Source organism: Eublepharis macularius, chromosome 2, assembly GCF_028583425.1.
Source record: "Eublepharis macularius isolate TG4126 chromosome 2, MPM_Emac_v1.0, whole genome shotgun sequence".
NCBI lineage: Eukaryota > Metazoa > Chordata > Lepidosauria > Squamata > Eublepharidae > Eublepharis > Eublepharis macularius.
The window spans coordinates 183,972,038-183,995,244 of record NC_072791.1 but is presented as its reverse complement, the minus strand read 5'-3'; the positions used below and the strand labels follow the sequence as shown (position 1 = coordinate 183,995,244).

Genomic DNA, 23,207 nt, shown 5'->3' with positions numbered 1-23,207 from the left:
GATTCTACTGCAGGGTTCTCAAATGTGATTTCACTCAAGTTAAAGTATCTGTGGCTGCAATTATGGACCACTGCAATTGCGTAACAAGAGAATGAGATTACAATGTTCTGAGAAGTTTGTTCTGTCTGTCTGAAGCCATGGACTGCCTTTCTCCTGAAAGGTGACTTGAACAGAAGGTTATCGAGATGAATTCCATGGTTTGTAGAGTGGCTATCACAGCCATCATTAACTTCATAGATACTCATGGGACCGATGCTAGAGAAAATGGCATTGGCTTGAACTGAAAGAGAGGAGTCTTTTGTGTAATGGAAGGATCAAGACATGGAGATAGGCCTCTATTAAGTCTATAGATGTCACAAATTCCTTTGGTGGCTGAATCTCTGCTATTGTTCCCACAACCTTAATTTTGAACTTTCTGCGCTTCTGAATGACTAATTGGATATCCAAAATGCCCCTCTATTCCCCATTCTTTCCAAGAAAGAGACTATACTCCTGAGAATTTTTCTTGCAATGGTAGTTGATCTATCACACTGATGTCCAGAAGATCACTTAAGAGCATCTACAGCATGTTTTCTTTTGTCGGTAAGGTGATGTAGGTGAGGGATAAGAGCCTGTTTCAAGGCATGTTGAAAAACAATATTGCATAACCTCTGGTTACTGTGTCTCACATTAACCAACTGGTTGATGATTTCATATATGCTGCTCAAACTGCTGCAGACTCCACCCCAGAGCTGATGCTTTTGTTTGCCTCCCTAGCCTGATCTGGAGAACTGTCTGGAGTTACTGAATGGATTGTTTGATTTAAAGGTGACTTTACATTTAGGACAGGATGCTCTTCTGTAGTCGTCATGGTATCTAGATACCTTTGGGAAGGAGGACTGAGAGCTTTTCTTGGGATAACTGCCTGAACACTGCTTTCTTCTTATCCCTGGTCTCAGGGGGTAGAAAATAGTCAAAGTGCTGGTTTTACTGACCAAAATTCCAAAAAAGCTGACAAATTACTGAACAATTTAATTTCAGCCTATCGATAAATTAGCAGTTTAAAAGCAAAACTGGGACTTCATTACAAAATTATTATCTGGCCTCCACCATCCCCATAGCCAGCCATCACATACCTTTCTATTGAAAAAAATATTTTTATGAAGATAGGACAATGGTTTCTTATTGTACAAAATTTAAGGCAAAAAAGATTACTTTTAAAAATAATTGCATACTGCAGATAATAAAACAGCAAAACATATTAAAACAAAATATTATTACTGTAAAGTAAGATTTGTTTTTGCTTTTACTTTATCTTGGTTTTTTTGCTGAAAAAAGAAGTTATTAATGAACTCTTTCATTTCTCAACAGTTTCCTGCGCTGCATCTGCCAGCATTTTTTTCTTGTCCTCTTCTTCCATTCTCCACTCCTTCTAGCACAAGCTATGCCATGTTGAATCCCACCATATCTGTTTTCTAAGCAGCCTCCTTTACACATTTGGTTGCATCACTTAGCAATGTTTGAGCAATCATCTTCTTCTCATTCTGTTCTTGTCTCAGCTTTTTCAGTTTTACTTCCTTCTCTTCCTTCTCTCTGTCAGAATTCAAGTCCTTTGTTTCATAGCTGACCCACCACCCCGAGTCTCTTTAAGGATATGTGGGAGGGTCTTCCTCTTTTGGCTTGAGAGCCCTTTTGAGCTGCTTTAGTTGACAAGCGCTGGAGAGAAAAGGGACCATGACTTCTGCTGAGCATGGCTTATACTCTGCGAGGGAGGTTATTTCTTTTGGGTACAGGTGGAATCAACAGGAATTCGCCACTTTTTTTTTTTACAATTTGCTGTGCCTAGATTTTATTATCCATTTTCCTGGCTTCAAACTCTTTTAGCCACTGTTCTACCTCAAGGGCACTAAAGTAAGGGTTCTTCCATACATATATACAGGGAAATATTGGGAGGCTTCTAACCCCTGCCCCATCCTCATGCTTGTTCTGCTTGATGGATACCTAGCTTGAAGAGATGAAAAAAGTGTAGAATGAAGAATAGCTAGTAAAATTAAAGAGGCCGAAGAAAATAATTCAACCCAAGAGCTCTTTTTATCTTATGGAGCTCTCAAGTTCCATGCTCTTGCTTGCAAGAAAGGAAATTAACTAAAAGAGTAGTGCAACCTCTAGTGGTGATCAAAATTACAACCTAGTTTCCACCTCAAAGGTCAGTGAGAGCTGTCACACCTTTCAAAGCTGTACCTTTTCTTCAAGTGAGAAGATCCTATTTTCCAGACAAACCTGCAATTTGGTTAACAATTTCTTTAAAAAACTAAACTTACGTTGTGTAACCTCCATCTCTGGAAAGTAGAAGAAACGTTCATTGCACATGTTGCCTTCACAGCAGCAGAAAAATACTTCAGGACTGTCTTTCTTTTCTATACAGTCAGTTCTGAAAGGGATTAAAACCAGTTATTCATCTTCATTTTAAGATGATACGAATTTGCTTTAGCACTATACCAGAAGACCTAATGCCCACAAAAAAGGATAAGGATTTTTTAGAAATTAAAAGCTACATACTACAGAAGTGATACTGAACTTTAGTTTTTTTTATCAGAAAAAAAAATTCAGACGCCAAGTAGTTTCTTCTGAAAAAAAGCAGCACTCTTTTAGGGAAAATAATAATCTCACCTAGAAAGGCATTAAAATAAGACTAGGGGCTTTTCTGTACATTTGATTTATTCTTGATTTTCTTAGCAATGGAATCGGTTTGGGTACAGTTCCTCCACACATCTGCCCTCTCTGTATTTTTACAGTTGTGGAGTCAGTTTATTTTCTTCTGCATGTGCCTTAAATAATCAAAACTTTCAAGTAAGATGCTGTCATTATCTGAGGCATCATTGCTGACATCACAGCACCCACTTTATTTTTTGTGCATGGTTGTATCAATGTAAGGGCTGAATTGAAAGCAAGCACATGGGGAAATCTTTGCATGGGGAAGCATAAAGGTGGAGCAGCTCCACCACTCATATCTAACTCTCCCCTCCCCACTGCAGTCTAAACCAGAGAGCCCTGCCTGGGCTGACCCAGAGCTAGGAGGCAGAAGCTGGCACCAGCAAGGCAAACCTACCTGTGTTGGGATGGAGCCCAGAGCAGAAGCAGCTATGTGCTTTTCAAACCACACTGCCTTTTCTGGCTCCTGAAGTAGCCCCCTGGGCTTTTACAATTAAAAAAAAAATCTATATTTTCATAGCCTTACATCAACTTCCCCTTTTAAGAATACATACAGCAGAGATTTTCTGAATTTCCAGGTCTACCCCATCCTCTACAGAGATATAAAGTAAAAAACATATCTCCACAATGGAACAGGTTAGAGACATACTTTTAAAAAAATGAATGCTGGGAAATCATAGAATTTACTGTTTGTATTGTTACAATGGTAGGTGAATATAAAAATGATTTTAAAAAGATAGGTAACAAAACCAGGAGGGAAGGAGAAGAAGTGGTTTAATGATGATGAATGTCTGATCATTAAAAAGTGGAAGTAGGTAAGACAAACAAAATTAAAAGAAACAACATTCCACACACAAAAAATTGACCCCAGACCAGCTTCTGGAAAATGATCAGGGGAAAGGTAGTCTCAGAAGAACCAGGGGGAAGAATCCTGGAGAAAAACCAAAAAGACTGAAGCAAAACCTAAGGGAAAAATATATGCAAAAATCAGAGGATAAATTAAAGCAGTGTGGGGCCAGAACTGACAGAAAAACCCCACACAGAAAACTCCAGGATCATATATTACTTACGCTGGACTTAACAGAATCAAGGCATTAAGGTTGTGATATAGGGGTCAATTTTCATCAAGCGGCACTAAAGCAAATATAAGTTGGGCTGAACTGCACCCTATATTTTCCTCCCATCATTACTTTTAAAAAATGAATAATGGCATTCAAAATAAAACATGCAAAAGTAATTGTGAAATGCTTGCCTGTCATAACAGTTAATATCGTCCAGCCAGCAACCCTGTTTCACAATTTCAATAGATCCAGAAATATTCTTCCAAGTTGCAAAGCAGTGTTTTCTTTTATCTTTATCACCATAGCAAGGTTCAATGCCACTACGATTTGTTTTGTCCTTTTCCCAGCTACCATTGTAGAAAATGCACTCCTGCGTCTCTGATCTGCCTAGTATGGCACCTATATGAGATTAAAATAATTTTAAAATTAAATCACTGAGTAAGGTTGCGAAACATTTCTGGAAATCAGAACAAGGTTACATTACATTTCTCACATAACTGCCTTGTTCGCTATTTAAGTCAGAGTTTCAGTACTGATGTTTGAACAGATACAGAAAACTAGCAGAGTATCTTGTTTTTAGGTTTATCAATGTGATCCTAATCACTTGGCAAACACTGACAACAGTTAAATAACATTGTTGCTAAAATGCATTCAGAGCAAAATATTTATGCAAATCATTTTAAAAAGCATACACATGGTTCAAAAGCCAACTCTTAGGCCCAATTTAGAGACACCTCAGTGTCCTTGGACAACTGTGATCCCCCCCCCTCTCTTTCAAGGTTCATCTTGAACCTAGAACATCTGCTGTCAGATAAAAGTTTTATTTACTATTCAAAACATTTATAATACTGAAAACCACTTACTGTATTCTGTTCAAAAAGAGGGCAACATTACATACCTTACTTCTTCATACCACAATGCTTCCCCCCATACTGAATAGATTTAGTGCTCGTGGCATATTATAAAGTGTCACCACTTAACCTTTCTGAACAATGAAGGGAAACTAAAATATTCACTTGATTTCTCCTGTCATTCGAGAATCAATCTCTTTGCAAATTGCAACATAAAATCATTAGAAGTCACTAGAAATCCGGGGGGGGGGGGGAGGATGTAACAGTGCTGTACATTTTGTTTCATATGTGAACTGATCAACAGGCAAATGTGTCTACTTCTGGATTTTTAAAACAGGGTTCAAACCCTTTCTAATCTCTCAAACAACCCAAGGAAATTTAAAATATGTTAAAACCACGATGACCAAATTTACTTTTACTCAACTTTAACACATTACATAACTGTTAAATCACGGATATTAAAAACAGCATACATAAACTCAGCTAGACAAAAGCTCCAAGTAGTCATTGATTTATTAGCTTTTATATAGCCTCATCCATTGTCAAGGTCCTAAAAAGAAACTGGTTGTTTAGCGTTCTCCTACACTTAAGCAAATCAATCACCTCCAAATTCAAGTGCACTGCATACAAAAACCGATTTTCTGATTATTGGATCAAGTTTACATAATCAGAATTGTGAAACATTTTAATTTTTCCTTGACAAGCATAAAAAGGAACATTATTAGAGAGTACTGAATTACCAATTTCCTCTACCTTATATAAAGCTGCAGACTAGTTCATGGACTTAGACTTCCTATCATCTTTTAGCTTGTCTCCTTTACCTCTGTTTATTTTCATCAGAGACAGGTAGTAGAACAAAGGTAATGTCTTCACCAGAAAAAGCAATTGTAATCTTTCTGCTCTTGTTGATCCTGCAAAAATTCACTCCATCCTCTTATTCTTTTGTTTCTTCATATCAAATCCAATGTTGTTCTTCACTCTCGACAATCAAATTAAATTTACCAGTTTCTCAGGACCACACTACAGCAAAAGACATATTTACTGCTTTTACATCACTGTTTTCTTTTCTAAGGTGAAAAGGCGTATCTCAAAATATTAATGTTTCTTTAAGTGCACAGACAAAAGTGTCCCCTTTACACATTAAATACTTGCTACAGAAACATTAATGTAAATGTAGCATATGTGCCTATCACTGTCTGAATCAGCACTCTTGACAGTTTTGTAAGTATTTACTTTTGGCTTGAAGTGTTCAGATTTCTATTTAAATTCTTGTCTTACAACTACAAAACAGAAATACATATGAAACCCTGTACCTTCAAACAAATTATCAGCAGCACACCCACAGATTTACATATTGAATACAGTTCTGGTATCCTTATCTCAAGGAAAGAAACTGCATTTTTTTACATGCTATCCTTATCTATCTATCTGTCTATCTATCTACAAGTGTCCTGACTGACTCATAACAACAACAACATTTAATTTATATACTGCCCTTCAGGACAACTTAATGCCCACTCAGAGCGGTTTACAAAGTATGTCATTATTACCCCCACAACAAAACACCCTGTGAAGTGGGTTGGGCTGAGAGAGCTCCAAAGAACTGTGACTAGCTCAAGGTCACCCAGCTGGCTTCAAGTGGAGGAGTGGGGAATCAAACCCGGCTCTCCAGATTAGAGTTCCGTGTTCTTAACCACTACACAAAACTGCCCAACCCAAACCCCTGGACCTAGAAACATGAAATTTGGGGAGAACATTCCTTCCATGATGTCAACACCTCTAAGGAATTTTAAGAAGTTTGTCCCCTAAGGAGGACAAAAGGGGTAAAATGTGTTTTCCCAAAGGGATACAGCTTTCCTGTGTGGCTGGCAGGCTGCCCCACCCACTGCTAGCTCGGCCACTCTTCCCTGATTGGGCCAGCCTTTCATTTGCATATGCAGGCTGTTTGGGCTCACAACATTCCACACCTCATCTCCTCGCCCCCCAGAGATAGCTGGAACACAGAGGTCATTTGCTTATGTGGCCTGATTGGTTCTCACCCCCACATTCTAAACCGTCTGCAGTTGCTATTGGGAGTCACTGAATGTGTCCTGAGGTCAAATGCCCCTACTAGTCTTCCCCTCAAAGTTCACTAGGGTTGCCAATCTCCCTGTGGAGCTTGGCTTTCTGTGTGGCTGGCAGGCTCCTGCCTGCTTGCACCCTGAGTAGTCAGCCGTGGAACTCTGACTGGTCAGCTGTGGAACTGTTCTGAGGCAAAAATCAGGTCAAGGAAACTGCAGACAGTGGAAGAAAGACGGTACAAGACTCCGGAATAGGGATAACACACTTTGCTTTATTCAAACACCTTTGTGAAGCTCGGGTACTATGCTATTATACTACAAAACCAACTTTAAAAACCCCACAAACCAAAAAATGTTACATACTCATAAGTATTATAACTGGATTTAAAGTAGTTACATACTGTAGTGAAGCATGGGTATCAAGCTAGTACATGATATATACAACCGCATTCTATACATGCTTAGAAAGCATGCATGATGTTAAGGTATCGGACTTAGTACTTTAGCCATATTAATTAACTTATTAGAAGAAATATTCGTCTACACTGCCAGTGAATTTTACCCTTTCTGGAATTATTTGAGCTTAACCCCAAGCGGCTGCCATTCAGTTCCTTCTCTGGCACCCAGTCCCAATTCTTGATTTTTCTACTACCATTTCTTTTGGATCTTCTCTCAGCTATCTCCTAAATCCATTCTGACTGTATCCAGAATCATTTTTAAGAAATTGTCCTCTAATCTCTCTTCTGTCGCTTTCCTTCTTCAGCTCTTCTTTAATTATCGATTGTGCTCCTGGGTAACCAATTCAGAAATTGTTTAAATCACTGTCTAGGTAACTCCAGAAATACTGCTTACATCTCTTTTTTGCAGGCTCCATATTTTGAATCAAATCTTTAATCTTAAGACCCTTCTGATATACCAGTCTTCTTGTAAAAAAGATTTTCAGACTTTTAAAATAGCTAGTTTTTTATGGGTGAAGATGGAAAACATATCATCTATGCTTTGAATTTCCCCTTACGTTTTCGGTTCCTCCTCATCCAAGCATGTTGGAAGAGAGGAGACAACGTGAGGAATCTCCTACATTTAACATCAACAGGTTGCTGAGAAGTTTCCTAACTTGTTAGGCAGTTTACAATTGATTACTGTATCTCATTAAAACTCCCAACCATCAGGCTCCCTGGCTGTTCAGAAGTCTGATGGTGGTTCGAAGAGATTTAAAATATTCAGAAAACCCTGCTAAAAGGGGGTAGTTCTCAAAAGTCTGTGACTAGCCATGAATGTCTTGTGGAGGGGAGGGGGAGATAAAGGCATAAACTGAAAACTGGTTTCTGCAGTCACTTCGGGGCTTTATTAGAGAACATTCCAGAAAAATACAGATTTAAAGTATATTCCTCAATTATAATATATATTTTATAGTCAGAATGAAAAATTCATTTTAAATGATTTTCTGTACTAGTTGAGAGTGATTTTCATTTTCAATTCAGTTCTGCAGTCCAATAATTCAAGTTTTATTCTATGTTTGTTCTTCTACCATGTGTACTTCTGTGATGCCTGATCCTTCTACAAATAGAACCTTGATAGTAATTCTGTTCGTTCATCCTCTGCTAAAATGATCATATGTGAAACAAATGGTCTATAAGGTAGGAGCAAAAAAGTAATATGGAAAAAGGCAAATGGAGTTAGCAGATAAAAAAATAAAACAATAATTTGGATTACAGTAATAAAAAAATGGACAGCAGGAAAGTGAAGTCACTGATGAAAACTACACACACACACACACACACACACACACACAAATATGTTCAAACAAGAATACAAATTAAAACATTACCATAAAAACATGTTCAGGAAAAAATATCAGAAAGTAACATCAGAATGACCTTTGTGATAACTTATCATCATAAAAAAGTTAATATAATAGAATTAACTTGTGAGACTTTTCACCTTCATAAAGAAATGAATTTATTATTGCTGTGATAACTATTCATTACTGGAACCTGATGGTGTTTGTATGCATCTCTATCTCTAAATACATCAAAGCTAATTTTTTTAAAGCTTCTGAGGTAAATAAGAACCTAACAAATATAATTAATCACTTTTAATCAATATTCAGAGCAATGAACACAAAGTCTGCAGAGCAGTATTCCCCATGGATGTGCTGTTATCCTTCTCTTCGCTGGCCTTTCTGACAAAATCTTAAAGCTAGGCCTTTTGATATTTTAATTGATATGGGGTTTTCTGGGGGTCTTAATTGGTTTTATGCTGCTGTAGATATGTTCTCTTTATGTGGGACTGTGTTATATCAGAATAATATATTACCCCTCCCCCCAATAACTGTTATTGGCCCTCCTCCCAGTTTTGGTGTTGTGGTGTTTATGAGTTTATATGTTTTTACTGAATTATTATATATATGTCATTTTGAAATGCTGTTTAAATGTTCAAATGTTTTGATGCCTTGGGAAGAAAGGTGACATATCAATGTATAAATAAATATTTCATGCTTCTTTAATTCTAAGTTTTGGATTTTAATCTTGCTGCTGATTCACTTTGGTTTTAAGAACTTCCGCTGTTTTTATAAGATCTACTTGTTTCAGATTTTTAACCCACTTCTTTGCATCTATTATTTATACAAGAATATCTACTGCTTTTAGATTTTTATAAACAGATATTGTATACTGCTGTTTATAGTATTAACCCTAAATGAACTATCTTGAGTATATTTTTGTTGAAAGGCAAAATATATCGTTCTTAACTAAACAGAATAAAGATCTACTTCAAACAGCCTCTGAAGCATACTCCACAAAAGCACATTATTTATATTTAAATTTAATCTAAACCAAGAGAGCCCGATTTTAAAAATTATGGACTGGATCCTATGGTTGCATGACTTCCTCCTTCACCTAACAGCCCACAATGAAAAAGTGGGAGAGGATGGCTTTTCCAAATCCCCCTGCCACAATCCCCAATGCTACATAAAACTTCATCCACAATCAGCAGTAAGTTTTTCAGGTTGCTGAGGGAAGCAGGAAGATCGTGTTTCATAAGCTCCTTCTGTATATTTTCAACTGTAGGATCCAACCCATTATGTATGTACACATAGATGTAAGAAAACAAAATTTAAAATCAGAACAGACAAACAATTTTTAAAGGCATACTATTCACCTTTGGAGGGGAAGAGGGTTAAAATTTTGCTGAGGTTTAAATACTTACGTACATTAAAACCAAAGCCACACACTTAAAATGTAATGCTGACTACTTTTCATCAGAACTGGAACTGAAGCAGTGGGTTAAAAAATTACTGTAATAAAATTAGTATTACATCCATTTTGCTTTTTGTTTTCATGTAAGGGGCATTCCAAGAAACTTTATGACCCTACTATAGGTAACATGTATGCAATGAAACAAGTATGTGAAATATTTAACTTAAGCGTAGCATAATGTGTGTGTCTCAAATTATTATTAAAATTGCTGTGTTTGTGGAGAAGAAATCATGGAGTAGTTTTAGGAAGAAGCAATCCTAAAAAAACAATTTCAACCATTTAGATGAATGCTTCGTTGACGTACATATTGATGGTGCTCACATTAAAGTACAGTAAACCAGCATTTTATAGGGATTGAACACAGTTGGAATTTTCTAAGAGATTATCAAGATGAAACCAATTCCAACTATAGTCAAGCTTGAAACAATTGCTGCTGTTCAATTAACTCTTCCTGGTCAATTGTGCCATACAAATATTTATGCAGAACATTTATACACTGGCTGATTCCGCACACGTTGGATAATGCACTTTCAATGCACTTTATCAATCGTTTGAGGTGGATTTTTTGTTCCCAAAAAATCAGTTCCAAATGATCTATAAAGAGGATTGGAAGTGCATTATCCAACGTGTGTGGAATCACTCACTGTCTCTGCTTTAAAATGTTTGATGCAGCTGACCACGACTGTAAAAATCAAGAAATTCAACTACAAGGATTGGAACGAACATCGATGATAATCTTCATACAAGAGCAGAGGTGTAAAATTTCTAGAAATTTTGAAGACATGGAGAAAAACTTAAAACAGAAATTCTGCAAAATATTGAAATATAGGCAATACTTGTTTTCTTCTCAAACCTAAGCTTTACTGTTTTAACATAAAACGAACATATATGATTGTACTATTTAACATATTTATTGCACTGAGAAGTATAAGTATCTTAGTAACAGCAAAACTGCAAGTGTACCCAATACATGAGAGAAGTGTACACTCTATGAAACTCTTGAAGTTAGTTCTAACTCATTTACAGGCCAGCATTAACTCATTAAAGTTCATGCTTGAATATACTTTGTTAGTCTTTAACATGCCATTGGATTTCTGCTTAATTTTTCTGCAATAGACTAACCTCCTGTAAGGATCAGGCCCATTCAACCCTTACCCGGGCATTGTCACTGAACTTCGTTTCATCTGTAAGTTGTCACAGGTCTGTGCTGGCCTAATTCCAACACCTGTGGGCCTCTGCCAATTCTCAAAGGAAGCAACCTTGAAGAGCTCTGGCTCTCACCCTCTCTAGCTGTACCAGCATTGCCAATTAACCAAGTGTGCCCTGATTGGCTCTTGGCCAGTCGGCAGGGCAGAAAAGATGGCTGGCTCCCTGCTGTACACTTCCTTTCTCTTAGGCATTACTCTTTTACCATCGTGGGAGAGAGACGATTTCTTCCTTGCCTGTTATCAACAAGCTGCCTTGACTTGCTTGGCAAGGAAATGGACTCCTTTGATAAACCAAATGGTGAGAATTTGTCAGCCAAGAAGCTATGTTAGAGAAGCTAAGATAGCAAGCTTAAGTGTTTAGTCACATAGTTCTAGCTAGCAATAGTGTCATTTGTTTTATCTTGCCTATTGCCTAAAGAGTGCTTTATGCTTTGCAAATACTGTCTGTAACTTGATTCAACAAACTAAAGATATTTTATTTCAGCCTGTGCCTGGAGTTATTTGTTGCATGTAGGTGTAACCTCAGAACGGACCCTGATACTAAAAAGTCTCACAATTAAACATGCACCTTCCTGCTGCCTAGGGAGTCTGGTATGGCTGTGGGTCAGCACCCAGAATAGGAGTTTGGGGTTGCCAGCTTCATACACCACCCGCTTCGGATGCTTAAAAATTATGATAAACGTTGCTGAAAATATTTGTAGCAAACATATGAATTATTTAATGCTGTAGAAAAAATAGATTAAAATTTAAAGATGTACATAAAAAATATTGCTGCACATTTTTGGACCTTTAAAACCTTATCTTAAAATATATTTTACTCATTTCAGAAGAGGAAAATATTTCACAGTTTTTTTAAAAGGTTCCTAGCCTCAGCAACTTTCCATGTGGATGCTTCCACAGCAGACATCTGCCGGGTCACCGCTTGGGCATCAGCCTCTATATTCATCAGGCATTATAAGACACATTCCTATTGCCTCAACTGATTTTTTTTAGGAGACTCTTATAGCATTAATTTCTTGTTCTGGTGGGCAGATGTGATTTTTGAACCTTCCCATTAAAAATCTGGCTTGGTAACATCGAAAGTGTGACAAGATATCCTCCCCCACCCCTAAGTAAGAATGGAACACTGAACTTTCTAGGAAGGTTCCTTCTGCTCAACAGCAAAGAGGATTCTGGACACACATACTCCATCTTTTGTTCTGATGGGGGTCTCCTATTGGCTAACTGTAATTATTTGAAGGCTGGGCAATCTCAAACACATGGATATGTGACACTACCTTATAATCTATCAGACCCTTGGTCTATCTAGGTCACTATTATCTACTAAGACCAGCAGCGGATTTACAGGGTTCCAAGAAGAGGTCTTCCACATCACCTACTACCTCTCCTTTTAACTGGAGGTGACAGGAATTAACCTGCTTTTGCATGCAAAGCAGGTGCTACCATTGAGCCAAAGCAAAGAGGAACAATCAGAATGTTTTTTGTTGTTTCAAGTTACCTTTGTTTTGTGATTTTTTTTCATGTTGTATACCACCTCAAGCATCAGACATGGTGAAGAGGTGGCATATAAGTTGAATGAATGAATGAATAATATTCATGTAATCTTGCTGTAATTATTAGCTACAGTTCTTCCAGAGACTCTACTGGTCTTGGACATGCCAGGCACACATGGCGAAGTTTCTTTGAAGTTACTAAAGTCTCTGACTTAAAGGAAACAGTCACTCACTCTCTCTTGGAGAGGGAAAGTTCAACCCTACCTACTGACTCCAGGGACTTTGGGAGCATTCAAATGTAATATGATATACTCCTCACCTTCAATCAGGAGGAAGCTTTATGCTAATTCCAAAGTTCCATTCTATGCAGCTTCATTTCCTATAAAATTTCATTATATCATAGAGAAACTGGGTTCTCCTGTCTAGGGAGACGCCAAGTGAAATCATGCCAGTTATTTTGTGGCTGTTCCCTGAAACTCTGCCACTTCAGGGCACAGAGCTGTGCAGGGCTCTCCTGCTGTGTGGCCAGGGGTCACTGGAACAGCTGTTCATTCTACAGGTCAGTCAAATCAGAAACAAGAATACCCTAAAAGTCAGCAGAAAATACCACTAGGTATTACCACCCTAATTGGTTTAGTTCTATCTAATGGATTCTGTCTAACGCATCATATAAAATTAATCTTCTGTTTTGTTAATATGGCTACTTGTTTTGCTCCTGCTTAATCCAAATCTGCCTCTGGTCTATATAGCAGTGTTTCTCAACCAGTGTTACATGTACCACCAGTGGTACACAGAAGTAGTCCAGGTGGGATGCAGGATTTTCAGAAACTACACAAAGAGCTCCAAAATACAGTGCTAAAATCAAGGCAATTTCACAGTATGTAACAACAGTGGAAACATATGGAAACACATGGAACAAGAGAACAGAAAACTTAAGATACATGGTGCAATCCAGATCTGCTCAAATCCCTTTGAATTATCTTAACCCAAACATTTAACTATGTATTTAAATCATGTTTGGTACACCAGAACTTAAAATATTCTTATTTTCATTGTAAACATTAAAGGTTTTATAACCTGACAACACTGAAGTAACATGCATGCCATTAATGTGTCATGCCATAGTAAGTGCCATATATATACACAGTTTAACCCCTTTCCAAGTTATAGGTATAGAAGGAGAAAACATGGAGGAGGGGGAATCTGCAAAGCTAGTGAGGGATAAAAGACTCCCCCTCCCATTTATTAAAAAACATCACAAAAAAGGTCAAACTAAACCCCTGCTGCCCCATAAAACCACAAAAGTACAGTGAGCTGAAGGATGTACATGCACACTGTATTTAGTGTACCATCTTTACTGGCAGGAAAAATCCCTCACAGCAGAAAATAATATGCAGACTCAAGTCTTTGTCCTGATGCTTGAGTAAATTTAGATGGCCTTGCTATAGATCAGAGAGTGTATAAAGTTCAGCATCTTGTTTCAAACACTTGCTTTTACTGCACTGTCTTATACCACTATAATTCCACTTTCTGCATTGTTTATAACTTACTCTGCATTGTTTATAATATACCTTGCCATGCAGGCAGTTTGCTGTGTCCACTGCTTTCTAATTCTGCAATCTTATTCCTACTGTACTGGTTGCCTCACACTGTCTGAATGCATTGCTTTATATCTGTCTTGAGTCTCAGCAAGAAAAAGAGGCTATTAAAAAATTCTGAAAAACCAAGTATCTCTATCTGCATCCTACATGATTGCATACACTTATAGCTCCATACCCTAAAACAAACAAAACTCCCCTCATGTTTTAATGTGTTCTCACAGTGAAGATGATTCAATACTTTAATCATTCTGGCTGCCCTTTTGCGCATCTTTAATACCTCTACAATTTTCTTTTTGAGATAAAATTAACAGAACTGTTTATAGCAACTTTATACGTTATGCTCTGTCTTCTCTATACAGTAAAACTCAGCAGAGACTATATTTTTATCTTTATATTTGTACATATTCTGAATAAAGTTGTATTTTTACATATTTTCACACCTCTGTATGAGGAATACTAATTGTTCTTGATTTTGGAAGTCTTCAATCTGGAAAAGGGTTCTTCCATTTTGTGGGAACAGGTAGCGAGTTGTCCTTACTGCCTAAGATGGTGGCACAAATCAATCCTCTAATAAGGATACCCTCCCTACATCACAGCAGATCAATTAATCTTGATAAGTCAAACATTTTATCTATTCTGACTGAACTTGACTGCATCTGTGCACATAGGTCCTGGGAAAGTAGCTTACAAAAAGTCAGAGTGACTAACAAAATTAAGAGTAAAATCAAAAAGAGTCCAGTAGCACCTTTAAGACTAACCAATTTTATTGTAGCATAAGCTTTCGAGAATCAAGTTCTCTTCATCAGATGCATGATCCGATCATGCATGTTCGGATCATGCATCTGATGAAGAGAACTTGATTCTCGAAAGCTTATGCTACAATAAAATTGGTTAGTCTTAAAGGTGCTACTGGACTCTTTTTGATTTTGCTACTACAGACTAACACGGCTAACTCCTCTAAAATTAAGAGTGTAACTGCTTAAGATTTTCCCTCTTACCTGGTTCATGTCTCTTCTAACACAGAGTCTTTTGCAGAATCCAGAAACTCTCTTGTCATGATTTGAATATACAGTTCACTATACAGTCAATAGAGGGTACGCAAAATCACCCATTATCATAACATTTTATCTTGTTCCCTACCTGATTTCGCTCTCCATTCAGTATCATCCTCAGTAAAAACATCTCTACTAACAAATTACATTTCAGACCTTGACTGCGATTCCCTAGAGAATTTTATAATATATTCAACACACCCTGTGACATACAAAAGGGTACCCTCACAAATATATCCTTCTATGTCTTTCCTATAGATTTTATATCCAGGGATAACCATACCCACTACTTCTTTCTGCTCCACCAACTTTCTGATATACTCGCATCCATTGTGTCCAAGTTTTCTTTTACCAAAAGGTAATCAAGTGAATGCTAAATGGAACAAAAAAGGTCATAAACATCCAAAGTGAGATTGGTACAAAGGGACATTATGCCCTTCAGCTCCAATCTCACTGCAGCATCAAGGAAACTTCAAAACTGATATAAACAGAGCTTGCCACATTCATTCCAAGTCAGGGACAATGGTGCTACAGGAGGTATGCCACACTCTGGCTGTGGCTCAGGTTCAAAGAGCTCTCATAATATCATACTGTTCTTATCTAGGCACTTACCTAGTGAGGAATTTCTCAGATGGGGGGGAGGGGAGAGAGAAAATAACTTGTATTTGTACCACAATTTTTTCATAGGTCCTTTGTTGGGTATCACAACAGCTAATTGTAAACTGGGCTGACTTTTGTGTGGATGATGAAAGCTGAAAACGGACCTTTGGACACTTACCGTGAAGGGTTCTTCTCCTCTGAGGAAAGGAGGACATCTTGAGTAATTCCCACCATCCAATCAGGGAGGCAGGAACTAATTTTCTTCCTCTTCCTCTCTGGCATGTGGGACACCCTCTCTCTTCAGTTCAGGTGACTCCACAAAGTAGTAACATTGAATTTATCATTCAGCAACTGTCAATACTGAGAGAAAAAACACCTGTTGTGTTAACATGTACTGTAAATAAAGCATAACCCGGAGAAGGTAGAAGAATGAGGCAGCAGGGTAGAGGAGGATGAAGACCCAGAGAGGGTAAGATGTCCTCCTTTCCTCAGAGAAGGACCCTTCACGGTAAGTGTCCAAAGGTCCATTCTCCCTCTGAGGCGGAGGACATCTTGGGTGCTTCCAAAGCAGTTTTTACTTTCTGGGTGGGATGTGGTCTTCATCTGAGATCATACGCTGCAGTACTTTTCTACCGCAGGTGGTGTCTGCAAAATAATATAGATTTAATTTCTAGCATCTCACCAAGGTCGAGATCGACGAACATGTTGCTGCCTTGCAGACTTCTTCTACAGAAGTGTTCCTCTGTAATGTTGCATTGGTAGCAGCGCTCCTCACAGAGTGAGCTGTTATTCCATTAGGAACCTCTATGATGAGAGCTTTATGAGCTTCGATAGTGTATGTTTTGTTATTGGCACCTACGGCTGCTGAAGGCATTTTCTTCCCCAAATTGAGGGGAGATATACTGATGAACAGTAAGTCTGGCTTTCTGATTTGTACTGTTTGGGGAAGATAGGCCTTGAGCTTCCTTCTGACGTCTAGGTTGTGTCAGAGCCTTTCCCTAGTATATTTAGGGTCCAGGCAGAAATATTGTAGCCTTATCTCTTGCAACCTTTGGAATGTGGAATAGGCTTTTGGAAGAAAGGTGGGGACAATATGAAGTCTCACCTTATCATTGTGAAAGATACAGAGTTCAGGTCTGACTGATGGTGCACTTAGGTCTGAGATTCTTCTGGCAGATGTGACCACAATAAGGAAGATGGTCTTCATTCTTAGCCTTCTCAGGGGAACATCCTTGACCAGTTCCAATGGATGTTTGGTCAGGGCTGTGTAAAATGTCCAGTGTTTTCCTCCTGCCCCACTGAGTGAGGGCTTTCCATATAGGTATTAGGTATTACTGGTAAGGATGGTAATGCATAGAAGAGGCCTAATGGCCATTGCGATGTTTGTGAGTGGAACAAACCTTGTCATGTACCTTGGTAGTTGATAGTTGTGTTGGGATGCAAACAAGTCCATGAAAGGTGTTGCGAAGTGCAATGTTATCCACATCTTTCTTAAGGGGCTATTCCGCTTGCTGAATGTTCTACCTGCTCAGCCAGTCTCCCTGGACATTGGATATGCCTTTGATCGAGACTAGGTGACCTTCCTCGCAAGTATCCTTGTCACCTCCTTGTGCCATCTTGAGGTCTTGAATCCCCCCTGCTTGTTTACATATGTCTTGTTTGCAACCTTGTTCATACAGATCAGGATGTGTGAGTTCACTATCTGATCTCTGAACTGGAACAAGGCCAGACAAATCTCTCACATTTCCAAGACATTGATAGGAAGACATGCCTAACCTGTGATGCTTGCATCTGTATTTGTTGTTCTCAAGAGGTCATGGATCTTTTGATATGAAGTGGTACCTGAATGGGAAGATCTGTCTTCTCCATGATCTGTTGTTAATAAGCTCTGAGAAAGGTCTGAAGTGGTCATGCATGTAAATGACCCCAAGGTATCGCCTTGTTGCTAGCCACTAGGAAACCCATCAGTTTGGGTAGTGTCGTGAGACACTATTTTCACTCTGATGACAGTCTTGGCCAGCTGTTTGGTCTTCCTGACCTCTTCTTTGGTGAGGGATAAACAACACTCTTTTGATGATCATACCCAGGTGTTCCAGCTTGTAGGAACTGAATGGTGAACTGAGTGTTGTGGTGAGATTTTTCTTTTGAATATGATCTGGTCTGAGTGCAAATGAACATGAGTACCACTCTCTCTGAGCCATATGATGGGGCTGATCAAGAGCTTTGTGAACACTCTTGGCGCGGTGGACAGGCCAAAAGGGATGGCTCAGAACTGCCAATTGATTTTTTTTCTGTGCAAAATCTTAGGTATTGTTGATGGGTACATGGAGGTATTCTTCTGGCTGAATGGCCTCTGCGACTGAGCGCAGAGTTTCTATTCAGAAGTGATGCAACTTGATAAACTTGTTCAAAATGTTGAGGTCTAACAACGCCCTCCAGTCCCCATTCTTTTTAGGGACTACGAAGAAGGTTGAGTAGACTCCCCTGTCCTCTTTCGTTGTGGGGAACATGCTCCACAGCTTGAATGCCCAGGTGTTGGATTACAGTTCGAGTTAAGATTTCGCGTAGGGGATAGATGACAAAATGTTTTGGTGGGTAGCTTTCAAATTGTATGGAATAGCCTTGTGAGACTATTTCTAAGGTCCAGCTGACTGCCTGCGTGTCGACCCAGGCTTGATGGTTAGGAGTACTTGGCCTCTCCACAGGGATGGCTTGCGAGTCCTGTCTTAGAGAGCTTGGTATCAAGGTCGGATCTCTTTCCACATGTGAAGAACTGTCTGTTTGATCTTGGGACAAAGCAAACATTATCCTTACAATACAGCTGGGGAGCTGGGCCTGAAAGGAATGGTTTACCCAAGGCCATGTGGTAAATTCATAGCAGTACTGAGATTTGAACCAGCAGAGTACTGCAACACAGTTCAGTTACTTAACCACTTTACTACAAGTGGGTTCTTGAAAGGACCCCCCACCCCTTATTAAAGGGATATCTAGATTAACCCCAGGATGGTCGCTTGAAATCCTGTCTGAACTTTAGTAGAGTGTGTTGTGAATAAAATGGCTGAGGGCCAAGGGATTGCCTCTCAGATTGAGTGTTTTTTGGCAACACTTTCTTTTGTCCTGGGTCTCAACCCAGATCTTTCCCAGGGCATCCCCAAATGTCTCTCTGAAAGTGGTAAGCCAGGACGATATTTTTAGAGTGTAAAACTGCTGTCCAAGCGCTTAGTCAAGGGTGCCTACTTGTTACTGCTGCTGAGACCATAGTCCTGGAAGAAAAGGTACGTGCATCCAGGATGGTGTCTGCCTTGAAGGTACTGGCCTTTAAAATTCTGTTTGCCCCTTCAAGGAGGGCATCTATTGTTGTACGGGAGAAGTGGGATCAGTTTTCTGATCCATACTCCTGATGCTCTGGAGGCAATGGAGGCAATGGCTGTAGCCTTTATAGTCATGGCCATAGCCTCGAGAGCTCTCTTCAGCATGACCTCTCTCTCCTTGACTAAGATGTCTCTGACTGATCCTTGCTCATCCTCTGACAAGAGCCCAGATGACTGAAGTGTCCACTGGAGTGTCCATCGCAGGTACTTGCAACATCTCATAGTAAAGAAAGTTAGTGAGTACCGGGGTGGGGGTTGGACCACATTAGGGAATTGCTTATTGGCTGATGGTTTAGACCATTCAGCCTTGAGCTGTCTCCCTGTCTGTTAAACATTACAAGCTGCCTTATTCTGACTCAGACCATCAGTCCATCAAGGTCAGAGTTGTCTACTCAGACTGGCAGCAGGTCTCCAGAGTATCAGGAAGAAGTTTTTTCCATCATCATCCTGACCTTTCTAACTGGAGTTAATGGGGAACAAACCTGGATCATTCTGCAGGCAAAGCAGAAGTTCTTTCACTAAGTTTCAGCCTCACCCATGGAGGGGGGAGGAGGTAGACACCACACCACTATTAACAGAGGTTTCAGCCCAGCAGAGATTATATATTTCTTCCCTCATGATTAGTCTTAGGAAGTTAAAAGGTTCAAAGACATAGGCAAGTTTGTGCCCTTCATATGTTACCCAGCTGACGGGAAGAGTCCTGTTGTAAAGGCAGGACTAGATCTGAAGAGAAAAAGCCTGCTGTGGAATCTCCAGCCAGGAGGTTGGCATGGGCATATTCACTGTGGCGCCAGAACTGAGGAGATTCCTGGTGTCTTTTCCCGCCAAAAGCCTGGGCTGAGGTAACACGTCAACTTCAGCTGCAGAGCAGGAGTGAGCAGATGCATCCATCAGTGGGATGGGCCTTTTGAAACTCTTCTGTGGCTCTGAGGCCGACTTGTAGCCAGGAGACTGCACAAGCCGCAGAGGCATGGGAGATGGGAGCTCCCATGCCTCGTTGCTGGGAGCATGTACAAGCCGGGAGGCATGTCGGCACCAGATTCATCAATCCCGATCGTGTTCGATGTGAATACTGGGAAGCATTCCTCTCTGTTGTCTAGGAAGCTGTCCTCAGAATCCCTGGCATCCATCTTGTAGGTGGCTGCCCCAAACGGCTGCTGTGATCCTCTCGGTCAGCCAGGGAGAGTAGTAAGAGACAGGAGAGGACAGCAAAAAGATAGGGAGGAACTATGAAAGTTTTAAGTTGAATCGTGGGGTCACGATTCAAAAGGCTTGACTCAAGTTCTAATCCATCCCATCCCTTTAAGGAACTTTGTGCTATAAACAAGAAACTTCCTCATTGGTTAATAACTTCTAACAGAACAGGGATGGTCAAAGACATGAAACAAGCTTCACAGCTTCTCATAGGAATGGAGCAGCACCACACAAAACCTGAACTTCGGGTATTCAGCTAAAAACTACCACTGGCTATTACTGTTTAAGGATGCATAATGTTTAAGGATGCATAATGTTTACTGGTGGTCCCCAGCCCTAAGGAAGCCCGCCTCGCTTCAACCAGGGCCAGGGCCTTTTCAGTCCTGGCCCCAGCCTGGTGGAACGCTCTGTCAATGGAGACCCGGGCCCAGCGGGACATATTATCGTTCCGCCGGGCCTGTAAGACAGAGCTGTTCCACCAGGTGTTCGGTGGTTTGGTGGTTGAAGAGGGTGGTGCCATGTCGGCCTCCCACCTTTGGGGGGGGGGGGTTTCTCCCCACCATTGCACTTGGTTAATTTATTTCATTATTGTTTTGTATATTGATTTTAGTATTGTTGTTTTCTTGTTTTTATTGATTTTAAACTGTTCACCGCCCAGAGCCCCTGGAGATGGGTGGTATATACATTGAAATATAAATAAATAAATAAATGTATAGTGAAATCATTTGCACTGGAAAACAGAATAAAAAGAGCAGTGTAATGTTATACCTAAACTAACTACGAGAAGTATTTCTGGACAGTATATCCTTGGTGCCACACAACGTTACAGATCCTAATGCTGAGTTTTTAGATCTCAGCAACTAATCAACATGTTTTTCTGGCTAATACTGATAATGAGGTTGAAGCTAGCTGACTATTGGGCCAGAGGCTCCATCCATCAAAAGCAGGTGAGGCTAATTCCATTAATTTCTCCCATGGTTGAGAGAGCACTTTCACTTTAACCAGATGGGCATGACTGAGCTCATCTTTTATCCTTGAAAATGACTTGTGGACCATGTGGAGTATCCATGCAGAACTCAGCTTGGGAAATACTTGTTTGAAGTCTACACATGAATTATGTAATGATGTTGGTTGTAGTACTAGTACTTTTATGCTAAATCAAATCTTTAACAGCATTTCACTCATTTCAGCACAAGAGAAAATACTTCATGGGTCTGGTTTCAGTGCTCCTCAAAATTGAAATGCATCCTCAGAAATATATTTTCCTCATATTTTTCTAGTCTTTCCCACTCTCACCCCAGGCCTTCATATCCTTTCATTCAAGTCCCTGCAATCTTATGAGGATCCCAGGCCTTTTCCACATGGACAATTTACTTCTTTTTTTGAGTGTTCGGTCCTCAAGGATCAGCTTCATTTTGGCCACCTACCTTACCACATACCACTTTTAATCCTGGTGTGGGTGGTATCTTTTTTTGACCACCGTGAAATAAGAGGATTATGTGGTGAGGCATGGATGTCATCAAAGCATCACTGTTGGCATCACTGGTGCTGTCACATAACCACTACCCCTTTTTAAAATTTTTGTGCATGTCCAACTGTGTTATGATGTTATGACAGTATGACAGCCAAAGGCACCCAGCATTAAAACCTGAGAAAACTAAAGTGAAAGAAAATCCAACATGATGTGCATGTGGTGTTGGCACAGAGTAACCCCAAACACAGAACTTTCCCCCCAAAACATGTAGCTAATCTCTGAAAACCTGAAAGAGATCCAAACAACCACAACACTAATTGACCATCATTATATTTAAAAAGGCATTCTGACATGCCTTTTTAAAAAAGAAAACTTGACAATGTTATAATATCGTAATCTTGGTGTTTGCATTGTGTTGGTTTGCCCCCCTGCCTCCCAGCTCTGGGTCAGCCTGGGAGGGGGTCTCTGGTTTGGACTGCAGGGGGTGGTGGAGTTATAAATCCTAAACAAAAATGTCTACTTGAAGTATGGCTGACGTGTATCAGGAATTTTTTTAAAACCAGGCATAATCTTATAACATCATTATGCTTGATTAATGAATCTTTGAAACTTAAAAGAGATCTGTGTAACCAGAATACAAATTAATCCTGTCATTATATTGCTATGACATGCCTTTTTAAAAAGAAAATTTAACAACATTTAAAACGTTATAACATCATTATGCTTGGTTTAAAAAAACACACCCCCAGTACATGATAGCCATGCTCAAAGTAGACATTTTTAATTAGGATTATGATCCTCATCAACGGTCCAAACTGGAGAGCGCCGCTTCGGCTGACCCAGAGCTGCAAGGCAGAGACTGGCATCAAGAGAGCAAAACAACACAATGCAATAACACCAACATTATGACATTTTAACATTAAGTTTTCTTTTTTAAAAAGCATGTCTTGGGAAAGGAGGGTGATGAGGCGAAGGAAGGGGGAGGGAGGAGCTGAGAGGAGGATGGTGAGCAATCAGCTGGCGGGGGAGGGGAGAACAGAAGGCAGACAGGAAAAACTGATACTGCACTATTGAAAAAGCTAGCTCAAAAACACATGGAGAAAAACATTGGACATTACGTGCATGCAGAAAATTTGAAGAGAAACCTTTAAAATGCCGCATCGGAATCTGAAAGTGAAGTTAAACATGCAGAGTTAAGAAGAAAAGCCAAAGCGTTATGGGGCAAAGTGTTATACTGACAAAAAATCATCCGCGCAAAAAAGTCCCTAGAGAATAAGATTCTGAAGAGTGAAAT

At 39.6% G+C, this 23,207-nt stretch overlaps 1 protein-coding gene across 1 annotated transcript in view; it reads right to left on the bottom strand.

Moving 5' to 3' along the window:
• Positions 1-23,207, bottom strand: part of ACVR2A (activin A receptor type 2A) — a 79,089-nt gene that overhangs the window by 27,999 nt on the left and 27,883 nt on the right. The window contains exons 2-3 of the mRNA XM_054971029.1: positions 3,944-4,151; positions 2,301-2,410 (exon numbers count right to left, since the gene is read on the bottom strand). Of these exons, the coding sequence (XP_054827004.1) occupies positions 2,301-2,410; positions 3,944-4,151 (318 nt within the window). The remainder of the gene's footprint in view (positions 1-2,300; positions 2,411-3,943; positions 4,152-23,207) is intronic.